Source organism: Brachionichthys hirsutus, chromosome 1, assembly GCF_040956055.1.
Source record: "Brachionichthys hirsutus isolate HB-005 chromosome 1, CSIRO-AGI_Bhir_v1, whole genome shotgun sequence".
NCBI lineage: Eukaryota > Metazoa > Chordata > Actinopteri > Lophiiformes > Brachionichthyidae > Brachionichthys > Brachionichthys hirsutus.
In genome coordinates, this window is record NC_090897.1 from 12940074 (window position 1) to 12954514 (window position 14441).

The 14441-nt window shown below is 40.6% G+C and overlaps 1 protein-coding gene across 1 annotated transcript in view; it reads left to right on the plus strand.

Moving 5' to 3' along the window:
* The window catches only part of LOC137896237 (A disintegrin and metalloproteinase with thrombospondin motifs 7), a 43835-nt gene that overhangs the window by 9302 nt on the left and 20092 nt on the right, over positions 1–14441 (plus strand). Inside the window, exons 5-9 of the mRNA XM_068741771.1 lie at positions 1685–1768; positions 3117–3241; positions 3974–4123; positions 5700–5843; positions 8138–8282. Coding sequence (XP_068597872.1) covers positions 1685–1768; positions 3117–3241; positions 3974–4123; positions 5700–5843; positions 8138–8282 — 648 coding nt within the window. The remainder of the gene's footprint in view (positions 1–1684; positions 1769–3116; positions 3242–3973; positions 4124–5699; positions 5844–8137; positions 8283–14441) is intronic.

Sequence of the window (14441 nt, forward strand, 5' to 3'; positions counted from 1 at the left end):
GATAATACGCACAGGAAGCCGCCATTATTCTCCACATCCTCTCCTCCGGGTTCTTTTTTGAGTCCTCTATCCTCCAGCTCTGAACTATAAAGACCCAAAAGCTTGATGAAAATGTTCCCACACGCGTCCAAAGGAAACAACCCCTCACCCGTGTCCGAACAATCAGCGATGCCATGCTCTTCCTCAGGCGCCAGCTGTTCCATTGTCTCATCGCTGCCACTGTCTTGACGTTGTCAGCGTCACGATTCAGATCGTTGCGTTCTGCTGTGCTGCGTGAGATTTACAGCCAGAGAGGTCGATCCCAACAGAAATCAGGAGGAAACCCTGCTTCAAAAATAGCTCCGACTTCCTTTCACATGTTGATCTTACGGTTATTTACTGGAATATCTTTGGGATATTTATACAACTGCTTTTTTAGCAAACAAATCTGAACAGCTCATGTTGACATAAAGAAACATAGTAGTATAGTAAAAAAAATATATGACCCTGTAAATGTACAATGAAAGTATTGGTCTTTATATATATATATATATATATATATATATATATATATATATATATATATATATTGCATTTTATTTTTGAGATTTAAAAAAATCATAATACATTTAAAATAACTGCAGCTTCATTTAAAACTAGAAAAGAACTCTGAGAGCACAAACCTCCGCCAAGCAGCTCATTCCCCTCATATGTGAATTTGCACCAAGAATTATGGTCTTATTTTTATTTTATTTGCATTTTTAGATTCAATGACCATCATTAGTTCATGGGTATCCATTGGCAGAGGTAATGATTCATTAAGATGGGTATCCGGATCTCTCTCGAAATGTAATGGGATCTAAGTTAGACCAAGACCCATCTTCAGATCCACCCAGCAGTTGTTCCGTAATCCTGCTAACAGACAGACAGACAATCAGAAACCGTCATAAACATAACCTCGATGGAGGTAACAATAAACAAAACAGGATTGAGGAAGAAAATGATGAAATATGACTCAGCTAGAAAATGTGTACCATGAAAGGTCATGTGAGCGGCAAAGAGAGATTGAATTGAGTCATGATGTGAGTCACGGCTGCTCTATGTGATTTGGCAGCAAGATGGGCAGCTCGGTGGCAAGAAGGTCACAGGTTCAAATCCAACTTGGGATTTGTGAACGCTGTGAGGAGTTTGCGCGGTCTCCCCGTGTCTGCGTGGGTTCTCTTTCGGTTCTCTCTAGGTTCTCTCCGGGTTCTCCAGCTTCCTCCGACCACCGAAAACATGCAGCTCAGGTGGATTGGTTCCACTAAATTGTCCGTAGGTGTGAGTGTGTGTGTGTCTGGTTGTATGTCTCTGTGTTGCCCTGCGATGAACTGGCGGCTTGTCCAGGGTGTCCCCTGCCTCTCGCCCATTGACTGCTGAGATTGGCTCCAGCTTGGCCCGCGACCCGATAACGGATTTAGCGGTTGGGACAATGAATGGATGGTTACACTAAATTGTCCATAGGTGTGAATGATTGTCTGTCTGTGTGCGGCCCTGCGATGAACTGGAGACTTGTCCAGGGTGTGCCCCGCCTCTCGCCCGTGGACTGCTGGGATGGGCTCCAGCACGACCCGCGACCCGGTAGCGGACAAAGCAGTTCATAAAATGAATGAATGAATTAAAGGACGGACGTCCACACGGTTAATGGATGTTTCTCTCTTTGCAGGTGGCAGGTCTGTTCAGGGATTCCAGTATTGGAAATGCGATCAACATAGTGGTTGTTCGACTCGTCCTTCTGGAGCAGGATGAGGTAACAGCACATCTGTTCACGATCATGAGATGAGTGTATTGATGAGAGGACAACCTTGCTAACGTGAACAGACGAGCTGAGCAATAATGTGACAACATGAACGGCAGAGTTGTCTATATTTTTTTTAGTGATGCTGAGGATTTCTTTGGGGGGGGGGGGGGGTCTGCCTCAGCCCAGTGGAAAGCTAACGCAAAGATCTATCTTTAAGGCATTTGAAGCTAACAACCATCACGTAACTAGACAGCCTCAGTAGTTTAATGGTCGGGTATTGGATAGTTACCATTGCTGCTCGTAGGATTCTAAAAATGTTGCTGAACGCAAAGGAGCATGAATTCGGTCCACGTTGTCTGGATCCTTCAGGAGGATGGATTTGAGAGATATTTGAACAGATGTTGGTGAAATTATATGCTGCATGCTCTATTTGTGGGGTGTTTCTACTGTCTTTATGCTAAGCTAAAATAACCAAATGCTGGCCTTTAACATCACACCGTGTTTAAAATTCGGGCACTTTCATCCCAAAAGATGTTATGCTCCAAATGAAAAGCAGAATCCATGATACAAAGCAGATAAAACAGCAACAACACTGCAGCTCAGACAAACACATCGAGTGTAGCCATGCAGTGAATTCTTTTGTTTTGTTCATGAACGGAACTTTGAAGAAAAATAAGGCCTTATTTGTCTTCATGTGGCCAAGAGAAAGACAGAAGCAGACAGATTCTGTCTCCTTGCTGTGCAGCATCGCTTTGTAAGTCAATTGAGACTAATTTAGTAGAACATAATTATTGATCGAGAGACGTGTCCTTCAAGTAGCAGGGTTTTTATTTATTTATTTAACAGTATTTTCCTTTTGCATTGCTGATGAAATAACCTGAAAACACAAATAAAGGATAAACGAAGGATCGATAACTCATTTGTGTTATATACCTATAACATCTATGTCCCATCCATTTTAGGACTCATATGATTATTATTATTATAATAAAACATAATGTTTGTGCATTTTGTTCCATCTTCGGTTGTTATGCAGATGATATATTTAAAGCGCAACATGCAAGACCGTTTTTCTCTACAGTGTTAAAATGGCGACTAAATTGTGTCGGGATGGTAGAAAATCATTTTATTCCTGTATTTTATTCTCACGCTTCGTGATGAAGTGAGTGCAAATCCCTGACACTGTTGCCGACATGGTGCAGCTGAATTGATTTCATCACAGTAATCATTATTTCCCATCTAACAGGTGCAGTAATTTGCTTCAGCCAATCTTGTGCATGATTCGTGCAGTATGATTGCGATGCGATTCGTGTGCTTGATGTTCCTCTCCCCTCTCAACGTGACATGTGGAGAGCAGGATGACTTGAAGATTACACACCACGCTGACAACAGCTTGAGCAGCTTCTGTAAGTGGCAGAAGAAACTCAACGTGAAGGGAGACGAGCACCCGTCGCACCACGACGTGTCGGTGCTGCTCACCAGGTACATAGAGGCCCGCCTCCTGCTGCTCGCTTCCTCTCTCTGATGGAGGACGCGAGCAGAGAGAATTAAAGCTGTGGCACAATTATTTCTTAACATGGGGGTCTTTGTCATGTGCCCTGCTGCTGCGACCTGTATTGAATTTAATAATAATAACCTGAAGGCGAATTTGAAACGTAATTAATAATTTCAGGCGACAATTTATGTTCCAGTCCACTCCTGACTGATAAACGAGAAGATTGAGCCTTTCAGATGATTCAAATAATTATGGCAGGGTCAAACCTTTTACTAAAATCATGCTATCAGAAAAGACCTTCACCCAAAAGGGAATTAAAAAAGGAAGATTCTCAAAACTCATTTTGTCTAATTTGACTTTCTTCTCTCACAGGAGTGTACATTTCTGAATGAATGGCATTGCACCAGATCTAACATGGTGGCAATGACTAACACAAAATAATACAAAAATGTCAGTAAAAAAAAACAGCATTATTTTAAACTAACATTTCTATTTCTGTTTCCTTTTTGTTTTCAAATTTGATTTTGAATGTCAGTCTGCTTCTTTGTCTTTCATGTGGTCGTGCGATAATCTGGTGACTTGTATTGGGTGTACCCCGCCTCCCACTTAATTTGAGTTGCGATAGTTTCCAGCCCACCCATGACCCTTAACGTGATAAGCAGTTAAGAAGATGAAACAATGAATTCCAGCCAGCCAACACTGCTCCTTGATTTTCACAGGAAGGACATCTGTGCAGCCGTCAACACGCCATGTGAGACGCTGGGTCTGTCCCACGTGGCGGGGATGTGTCAGCCCCATCGCAGCTGCAGCATCAGTGAGGACACAGGACTCCCATTGGCTTTCACTGTAGCTCATGAACTGGGACACAAGTAAGGTTAAAGCGAATGTACACACACACACACACACACACACACAATATGATAAATAATATTGCAGTTCAACTCAAACTAGTTAAACTTAATTACCTCTGTCAAGAAGGTTATGCTTTTTATGGCGTCTGTTTGTTTGTTTGTTTAACAGGATTAGGCAAAAACTGCTGGATGGATCTTGATGAAAAAAATCTGAAGATTGAACTTGGTCTAATTTAGATCCCAATTCATTTTGAGAACAATCTGGATTCCTGTCTGGATACAAAAAAAATAACAGAAAACTGGATTTTCCCATTTACTTATAATTTATTCTACAAATCATATTTGGTAAAATATGCATTCCATTCGCTCACCAAGAAGTCATAAAAGGGTCCGATATGCACTGTCATGTAAAATGTATTCTGGATTCTTTTGATGATGATCCAGATCACGATGTGGAAACCCACATCGTGTAATTGGTGTAAACCCAATTAGGGGGGGATTGAGCTGCTTGGTGGAGGCCTGCGCTCTCTGAGTGCTTTTCTAGTTAATGAATTAGTTTACCTTGTAAACTAAGTTTACAATTCTTTGAAATTCCTTAACTTCTCTCTTTTAACTTTAAAAACTAACAACATAACAAAATAAAAGCACTCCCGTATATCCTACTGTAATAAAACAAACTGTTGGATCCAATAATTAGATCAGTAAATGGAGCAGTTGTTTAATTGATCGTTCTGTATGGACAAAAGCCAACCAATAAAAATGTCTTAATTTTCCCCCAGCCATGCGTGTGCAGCTTAATGCTTGCTTATACAGGAGGACTTCGAGATAATGGAAGATTTTGTAGACGGACAGAAATAAATTCTTTATTGAAAGACAAAATAATGGGAGAAAATGATTTGAGTGCACTTCTTGTTTGACTGTAAAGAGAGCTGCTGTCACACAGTGGTACAATGCAGCTCACCATCGCCGTAGTTACTGTTGTCTTGGTGTCAACATAGTTACTACACAAAGACAAACGTGTTCTGCCTTACTGCAGGCATCACACCGGCAAGTTTCAATCAGGTCCCAAAAAGTAATTGTTGTATAAATCTGGTAAAACGCAGCCGAACAGTGGGGCTAGCAAACAGACACTAGAGAAAATGTAACTTCCTTGTCAACGGTAATAAAAAGTGTGATTCACTCTGCAAGAGAGACGTTGTGTGTGTGTGTGGGGGGGGTTCTTTTAATTCACATAGATGTAGCGGCCGCCGAGCAGCGGTCGGGGGGGGGATGAGACATCACATAAGCTGATGGACTCTCACTGCGGTTGCAGAACTCATTGCTTCCTCCCTTTAACAGATGTGAGACTTTTGGAAGAAGCAAATGTCGCCGATTAGCGAACAGCAATTAACAGTGTGGATGCTCATACGTCCTGTTTCTTGTTTCATTGTTGTGCACAGAGATCGCTGCTCCATCCGCAGCGCAGTGTTCTGTACACAAGGCATGCAGTTCAAACTTGTTTTTTGTGTGATTGTCATAGCTTGTCCTCAAAGAACGATCGGCTCGTTGTGCCCACTCACTGTCGCTCTGTGTGGGATGTGCTTTTATGTCGCAGCTTTGGGATTCAGCATGATGGCGACGGTAATGACTGTGAACCGATTGGGAAACGACCTTTCGTCATGTCTCCACAGCTCCTGTACGGTACCTCGCTGCCCAGGTGGTCACGCTGCAGTCGCCAGTATATCACCCGCTTCCTCGAGTGAGTGCCTCACAAAATGACTTCTGAGTTCATGCTTTTCAAATTAACCACAACTTTATTAATTTATAAATTTGGATGTTCTAAATGTGATCTGTGATTAAACACTGTGTATAAATTGTGTAGGTATTTCTGTGAATTCTAGATGACCTATTCCACGTCAAAACTGCTAAATTAAGATTTTAAAGGCATTTAAAAAGTCAAATTGGAAACCTTTTTTTCCAATGATTCTAAAATTGTATGCTCGTCTGTGTATGTATAGAACCGTCTGTCTGTCTGTCTGTCTGTCTGTCAGAAGCCTGGCTCTGGATGCTGGCTCCAGTAGAACACATGCTCACCATCTGAAATAGTTCTCTACAGTTGCCCGGGTTGCTCAGCTCCAAGCATGTGGAATTCATTTAGTGGGTGTTCTGCTGCTTGACAGCATTGTAGCTTCCTGACTCCACTGTGGGGAATAGTGCTGGAGGGTGATAGTTACACTTGTGGGAGTTTTCTACACAAAGGCTGCCCGTTGTGTTCGTGTTCATGTCTGAAGAGTGGTTATTAAAATGGAGACAGACCTTTGATTTGAAAAATGTATTTTCCTGACCAGCATGCAAGAAAGTCATGTTTAGCAAATTATCATTAGCATAACAGAATTTGACAATTAGATTTGTATTTTTAATGTATTGGGGTAAAATCTTATCATGAAGTCTTTGACAAATGGAATGTAATTTTGATTCATCCTCAAACATTTTGCATTTAATGGGATTTGATTAGTTTATCCATTAACCATCTGGACATCCATCCTCTTAATACTTAATACGTTTCTACAAGGGGCGCCATTTTTTCATAGTAAATATGCCGCTCACAGCTACTTTAGCCCAAAATACGGCCCGGGGGACCGTATGTGGCCCGTTAAGCTTTTTAATTTGGCCTGCTGAATTTACAGTAGTAGTACCCGCCTCTGCTGCTCATGTATCTCCAGCGGTTTGATCTGGAGGTGTTATTTTATGTGGAATGTAGAGCGTCTTACAGATCGGATCTAAAAGGCGGGTTCCTCATGAAGCGAGGTTAATATAGGATCTGCAGATGTTGAAATAAATTATTGCATCCTCCCAGGTCAGATATCGCCCTCGTAACTTCACAATATATATGATTAAAATATATATTGAATATAAAGCAATGCTGATATGAATGCATTCAGAAAAAACATGAATTGATTTTCATCAGCATTTCCTGGAAACGTTGGTTTGACTGACTAGAACCTGATTTTCCCTTTGAGCTGCATTCCAGTCCAGAGTTGGACACGTAGAACATTTTAATTGCTGCCGATCTGGACTGTGAGTTCTTTTCAAATTAATGAATTGGTTTTGTTAAACATCCAGCCTGCAAAAACGTTATTCTAGTGTGTTCATTTTTAGAATATTTTTGGTTAACTGATGGAACTGAGAAGGACAAGGACATTTATTTTCAAAATAGGAACAGTATGAGAGCAAAACTGACCAGGCTTCTGATCACGTGCTTGTGTACTAGCCTGTATACGGTTATGATGAACCATAATGCAGTTCTGTGCTGAATCAAGGAATTTATCCATGCGTTTTGAATAGAGATCATTCAGAAGTGATAATTTTTGTCTCCCAAATGTTTCTGACCAATTTCAGACTGTCGGTTTAGTCCATTAGTGTGTCAGTAATATTGACTGCAATGATACAAAGACGCCTCAGTTAAAGAAGGAAGTAGTAATCATCTGAAAGGATTGTACACTGAATTATGCTGCAAGGTTGACACTAATGTCCAAACTTGTGTCTGAGGACACTGTGGCTAAATGACAGTACTCTAATTCCCACTGCCTGGGGCCTGTTACAATGAAACGTGAAGCTGTAATATCTGTCAGTAATGACGACATGACCTGAAATCACTGAAAGAAAAAGCAAAGCCAATCCATTACCTTGAGCTATCCCATAGCTGCCAGTTCTATCAGTGCAACATAAATATGCAGTTTAACGTCATCAATGCTGTTTCTGTTTTGTTTGTCAATGTTTGGGAGGAGAGAAAGTTCCTTATCATTTATAATTAAAATCCGTTAGCCACCAGGCCTGTTTTACTTTTAATTATTACCAGACACACACACATACACACACAAATCTGACAACATGTCAGAATGCAATTACAATCCTGTCAAATCTAATCTAACTGTGTCGGCATGTTTGTCTGCCTCTTCTCTACAGAACACATTTTCCATAAATAGAGTGTGTCTAGGAATGTTAATGTGTGCTCACCAGACTCACTTATCTGCATCCTCCCCCTCCTCACAGTCGAGGCTGGGGCTGGTGCCTTGATGATACCCCGGTGAAGGAGAAGCTGTCTCTCACCTCGGTGCTTCCCGGGGTTCTGTACAGCGCTGCCCATCAGTGCCGACTGCAGTATGGATCTGGGTCTCTGCTCTGCGATGACATGGACGTAAGAACCACTACACCAATAAATCCATTAAAAAATGCTTTTTTTTAAATTATAGTTGTTATAGTTATCTTAATTAGTAATTCAATTTTCACGAGTAAGAAAAGCAATTTCCGATAGCTACACATGTTACAAATAGAATTCCCCATTCAAAATAACAACATTGACAAATATTGATAGATATATATATAAACAAGGCATTCAAAGGATATTCATATTCTCATCTGTATGTCAATATGTCATTTTTGCCATTTCAGTAGACTTATCTTTAATTAACATGCAATTCTCTTAGTTTCATACTCTATATGTGACAATGCCTGTTTTAAAGAATGACTCATGTGCAAGTACTTTTGGCTTGTCCCGTGAGGGGTGCCAGAGCAAACCAACCTTCTTCACTTCACCCTGTCCTTTGCATCGTCCTTCCCAACACCAGCCACTCTCATGTCCTCCCTCACTACGTCCATGTATCTTCTCCTGGGTCGCCCTCTAGCCCTGTTCCCTGGCAGTTCCATCCTCAGCATCCTTCTACCGATATAGTCCCTGTCTCTCCTCTGGACATGTCCAAACCATCGAAGTCTGGCCTCTCTGACCTCGTCTCCAAAACGTCTAACCTTCACTGTCCCTCTTATTGTCTCATTTCTAATCATGGCTGTCCTCACCACTGTCTTGTAGACCTTCCCCTTCCTCCTCGCTGACACTCTCCTATCGCAGAGCACACCTGATACTTTCCTCCACCCGTTCCAGCCTGCCTGCACACGATTCTTCACTTCCTTTCCACATTCTCTTCATCACTCTGCACTGTTGACCCAAGGTACCTGAAGTCCTCTACCTTCTTTACGTCTATTCCTTGTAACCTCACTCTTCCCCCTGGGACCTTCTCATTTACACACATGTACAGTACTCTGTTTTACTCCTGCTCACCTTCATTCCTCTCTTTTCTAGAGCAGACCTCCTCTACCTGCTCCCTGCTCTCACTGCAGATCACAATGTCATCTGCAAACATCATATTCCAAGGAGCTTCCTGTCTCTCCTCATCTGTTAGTCTATCCATCACCATGGCAAACAAAAAGGGGCTCAGAGCTGATCCCTGGTGCATCCCACCTCTACACTAAACTCCCTGTTACTCCTACTGCACATTTCGTCGCTGCCATACATGTCCTGAACTACTCTGACATATTTCTCTGCCACTCTTCCTCATGCAGTACCACAGTTCCTCTCTTTCTTCTTGAAAATGGGCACCAGCACACTTCTCCTAAAATTACTCTGGCATTTTCTTTCCCTCTAGGATTGTATTGAACAATCCGGTTAGAAACGCTACAGCTACCTCTCCTAGACACTTCAATACCTCCATGGGTTATTTCATCCAGGCCAACTGCCTTCCCATTATTCATCCTCTTTATCGGCTTTCTAGCACCATTGCCGAATGTGTTTGTTGTCATTGAAAATGGCATTTAATTGTGAAGACACTGTGTAGCTTGTTGTTCCTAGCTCACGAAGGTGACTTAGATGAGTGTATTTGCGATTTATATGCTAAAATCTCTTATCAATCTTGATAAATGTAGTATTTATCAAAATTTTCTGTCTCAAAAGTATTGAGACAGAAAATCAACTTCAAGCAGTCAAAATGAGGAAAAACATGCCCTCTGGCGCCCACAGGAAAGCAGCTTGCTGGTCGCGGTTCATGTGTATTAATGTTATTCATGTTTATTCATGCTTAATTTTAATCAGCCGTAAGTCAATCAAGTATTTCAGAAGCCTGCAGAAATTACCGAGCTCTCCATAATATCATGAAGGATGCGAGGACACACATTTGGCTGATCCAGCTCAGTTAATTAATTTCATGTGTAGTCTTTATAAGTTGATTCTTCAGTCTGCCTACGAGACAGAATTGTTTTTCAGTATGCCTATTTATGTGATAAGCTGTTAATTGTTCATCTTGAATTGCAACAATTTCCTGCTCAATTATAATCCTCTGTGTACGATCAACAATCACAACAAAGGTTCAGCTTTCATGGCCTTTTGCACCTAAACATGTGACCATCCGTCGCACAAGTATTACATCCAGGCTGGGACTACCGTTGCATTCCCATCAACGTCATTAGTTATTGATTGTTATATCTTACACATATGTATTTTTAATTCATTTTCTTTCTTGTATGTGTAGATTTAATTATTGCTATTCATCCTTGAGCAAAATAAGATTATGCAATTTCCGGTCACCCATGTTGGCTGACCTTTCTGATGTGCGATGTAATATTTATCCTATTATGAGACGAATTATAAATTCTCAGATAGAAAATGTCCTATTCCACAAGCAGATCTGCTACAGAAAGCATCAATAGCCTTTATACAAGCACAGTGGCATTATTTTCTTTACTCTGTGTTACTCAACTACCGTGTTTGGGGTAGTGTGTGAAATGAGGCCATTAAAACAACCGGGTTGGGAAATTGGGAGGGAGACAAAACGCAGATGATTAGTGAAACCCAAATCTGCCTCACTGGACCAGCTCTCTGCTTAGTAATGTCTGCTGACAAATGTTTTGAGGATTTTTTTTATATAGATCATCACCTTCAGACTTTCATTTCTGTTGTGTATTTGTTACACTGCTGTGTGCGAAGGCTAGGATCAGATATACAACAACGGGTGTGCACAGAGGCCACACACACACACGTGCATCTTCCTTCGAGCGGCATAATGTTTCTTTAGGGCAATTTCATAAAACACATGCAGGGTTTATAAGATTCTCCCAAAATAGAAAGACATAAATTGGAAACTTGGCAAATTTAGTGAATGCGTGGTGAATGCTTCTTTTTAATAGCATGGTTGACGCTTCAAGGAGTCATGTAATGTTTGCATGTTAATTTGTTCAAAAGGTTCAAACATTTTGATGGCAAAAATCCTGTAAGACTAGCTTGCAGGCATTGGCATGAATTAACAGTACTAATACGTGTCCTGCTGTAGCTGATCCATCTGCTACGATTTCTTCTCCCTCGCCCACTCTGTTCACCTCCTTCACCTGTGACTCCTCATTTGAGGAGGCTTCTTCGGTTGCGAAAGTGAAGAAGCCTCTTGGATGTAGAGGTGAAACGTCAACCAGCGTTAAGGGAGTCTGGTTGATTCTTTTTTTTCTTTCTTGATTTACCTCGACCTGGATGAGAACCTAGACAGACAAAAACACCTAATTTATTTCAACTTTCTGTTTGAGCAGTTTGTCAGATGATAAACTGCGAGGAGTTGAACTTACCAACTTTTAAGTACTTGGCTTCTAACCTTGTAAGTTTTCAATCCACTCAACCATTTTAACCCAATATAAAAGCAGAAACAGCCTCTGGATATTCTTTGCATTGCATCTCTTCCATAGATACAATGCAAAGAATAGTGATTTCAACTGTTTTGCAGGTAAATAAGGTCATTTTGTTGGTGCATGAACGGCAACTAAGTTTGATGATTAATCAACAGAATCGCTTTGAAGCCATATTGGATCATTATTTGAACATGTTTAGGGTCTGACAATCATCTCCTCTTCTATCTCTTTGTACATACGTGGTATTAAAGGTCCCATATTATGAACTTTCTATGCTATTATGGTGCATATGGGTCATTATCAACCCAAAAACAGCTAAATAAACCATCCAGTCAATCCTTCGTAGTTTGTGTAGTTCTGTAATCAATTACAGAAGTGCTTCTGGAAGAACTCTAACTGTGACGACACAGTACGAAAACGTGCACATGCATGCACGCGCGTGCAAGCAGCTGCGCGAGTGCACGCAATGAATTTAGTTTAGTTTTCAGAGGCTTTTCTGACCGAGCTGTTTGAGACAGAAAAGAGGGGACGTTGTCCTGCAGCATCTGTTCGCTATTTTGACCAAAGACTGTCACAGATTTTTCATATTTGGTGTCTGGGAACTGCATTAACTTGTGGAAAAATGTTTATAATATGGGATCTTTAATACATCAGAAAACTGCTATTACACATTTGTTCTCCAGTGCTCTGATGATTAGGGCCAACAAACCTATAAGACGTTCTGTCCAGGCAGTCTTCATTTGTACTTTGGCAGTGAGATGCTTGACTTGTTTCTGTGTTTTTACTTTCAGCTCATGGTGACTGACAAGTTATTGACATTTTAATGGGAATTCCACAAGGACATTGAAACTTTTGACACGCACATAAAATGTTTTTAACTGTACCCTTCCCAGTAAAGTACTTAAATTAAAATGTTATCACAAGCTTACAGTAAAGTATTTGGTTTCAATTTAAAATTTGACTTCAGCCAGCAAAGAAAAAAATTACTCTTAATAAAATTCTGTGAAAGTAATTCTTCTTATGCAATTCTTATTCACTGTTCCATTTCATTAGTGTATAGCTGTTTTATCCTGCAACCCTGACTGTTAAAAATATGTTGTATTTGTATTGTTTCATGTACAAAAAACACATTTGGGTTCATTTATGTTTTACAGTCTCTTTTGGAATCGGATTTAACAATTTGAGTGTGCCAACAGTCAAACTGTATAATCCGGTTTAGCCTTCCAGATGTGTGAACTGAGGAGGCCTGTAGTGTTTTCAAACTGTATACAGCCACACATCTGATTAATGTTGTACTCAGATAGAAGGATCACATCAATCATTTGACGACCAGCCAGTTTTTGGATTTGGGAGAGTTCCTCTACTGATTTCTCTACTTCTTCATGAGAGCTGGCGAGAGAACGATGTCAGGTTTCAATAAATCTCCCGACTGGGGGGTGGCTTAGAAAGCCGGTTGAAACGCCAAGGAGAATCAGATCCAGCTTGTGAGTTCGACGCGGAGGAATTATTTTAAGAAGTGTTCTTTGGAGTGTGAAGGCCATTCACTGAGATCTTTCCAGTTCTCTTGGAGGCTAATAAAAAATAAGCATAGTGTGTTTTTCCAACTCTTCATTATCAGCTGCAGGTTATCACTTTTGAACAAAGCTAAATATTGATCATAGTTCTTTCATTGCTATTGCATATTTGAAAGTTGCAATAGCAACTCAACAATATGAAATGCAAAATGTCCCCACATACATATTTGTCACAGATGACAGCAGCAGTAAGAATGAGCTTCTACAATCGCACCATTCATCCAGGAAGCGGTGACCTTTTGACGACTGCACTCGTTGCATGCTCAGATTCTTACCACTGTAGGAAATAAACATCATCTTCTTTTCAGTCATTGTTATTTGGAATTACGCAATCAATCACTTTGTGCTGCTGTTGTGTGTGCTGTGGTGATGCTATGAGGGCCACCAGCAAGCTTAGTGTTGCAGCATACAGTTTAAAACAATCATGCAAGAGGACGCTTCACAGAATGCTCGTATGTTCAAAGCTAAATGTGCTGCTATGTTTAGTTGAAGAACCAGTAAGGCGTCAGATCATATATATTTTTAGATTTCTTTTAACAAATCCTGAGTGTGTATATGGTAGATAATAGTATTTATTTAGTGTCCTCACGGACTTTCAGTCCTGTCATATTCACCTTTTTTTGAAAGCATAATCTGTTCGGAATGTTGATTTGTATGTTCAATTCTGAATATGCAAATCAATATTCCTTCGATGGTTTGGACATGTCTAGAGGAGAGACAGGGACTATATCAATAGAAGGATGCTGAGGATGGAACTACCAGGGAACAGGGCTAGAGCTCGACCCAGGAGAAGAGACATGGACGTAGTGAGGGAGGACATGAGAGTGGGAGGACGATGCAAAGGACAGGGTGAAGTGGAGAACATTGAGTTGCTGTGGGGACCCCTCACGGGACAATCCGAAAGTACAGTAGTATAGTAGTAGTAGTAGTAGTAATCTGTTCGGAATGTGTACTTTTGTACATAAGAGTATTTATGAAATTAATCATGAATATTTATTCATAAATATTTCTGAATATTTAACTTAAAGCCAAGTTAATTAAACTAAGCTAAGCAGCATTTAATCAGTTTAACTCAATGAGAAAGATCCTTATTCAGAATGTTGAACTGCAGCTTGAGTCCAGATTTCACACAGATCTTTATCTGCTGATGTATAAAGAACATGATAAAAGTGAGTACTTACCGGCCAAAGATAGTCTGTGTAACACAAAGCAAGACCAACTTTTCCGGGCTCATTCATTAACATTAACGGCGTAACCTGCTACTTGATCTGCTACTGATTGCT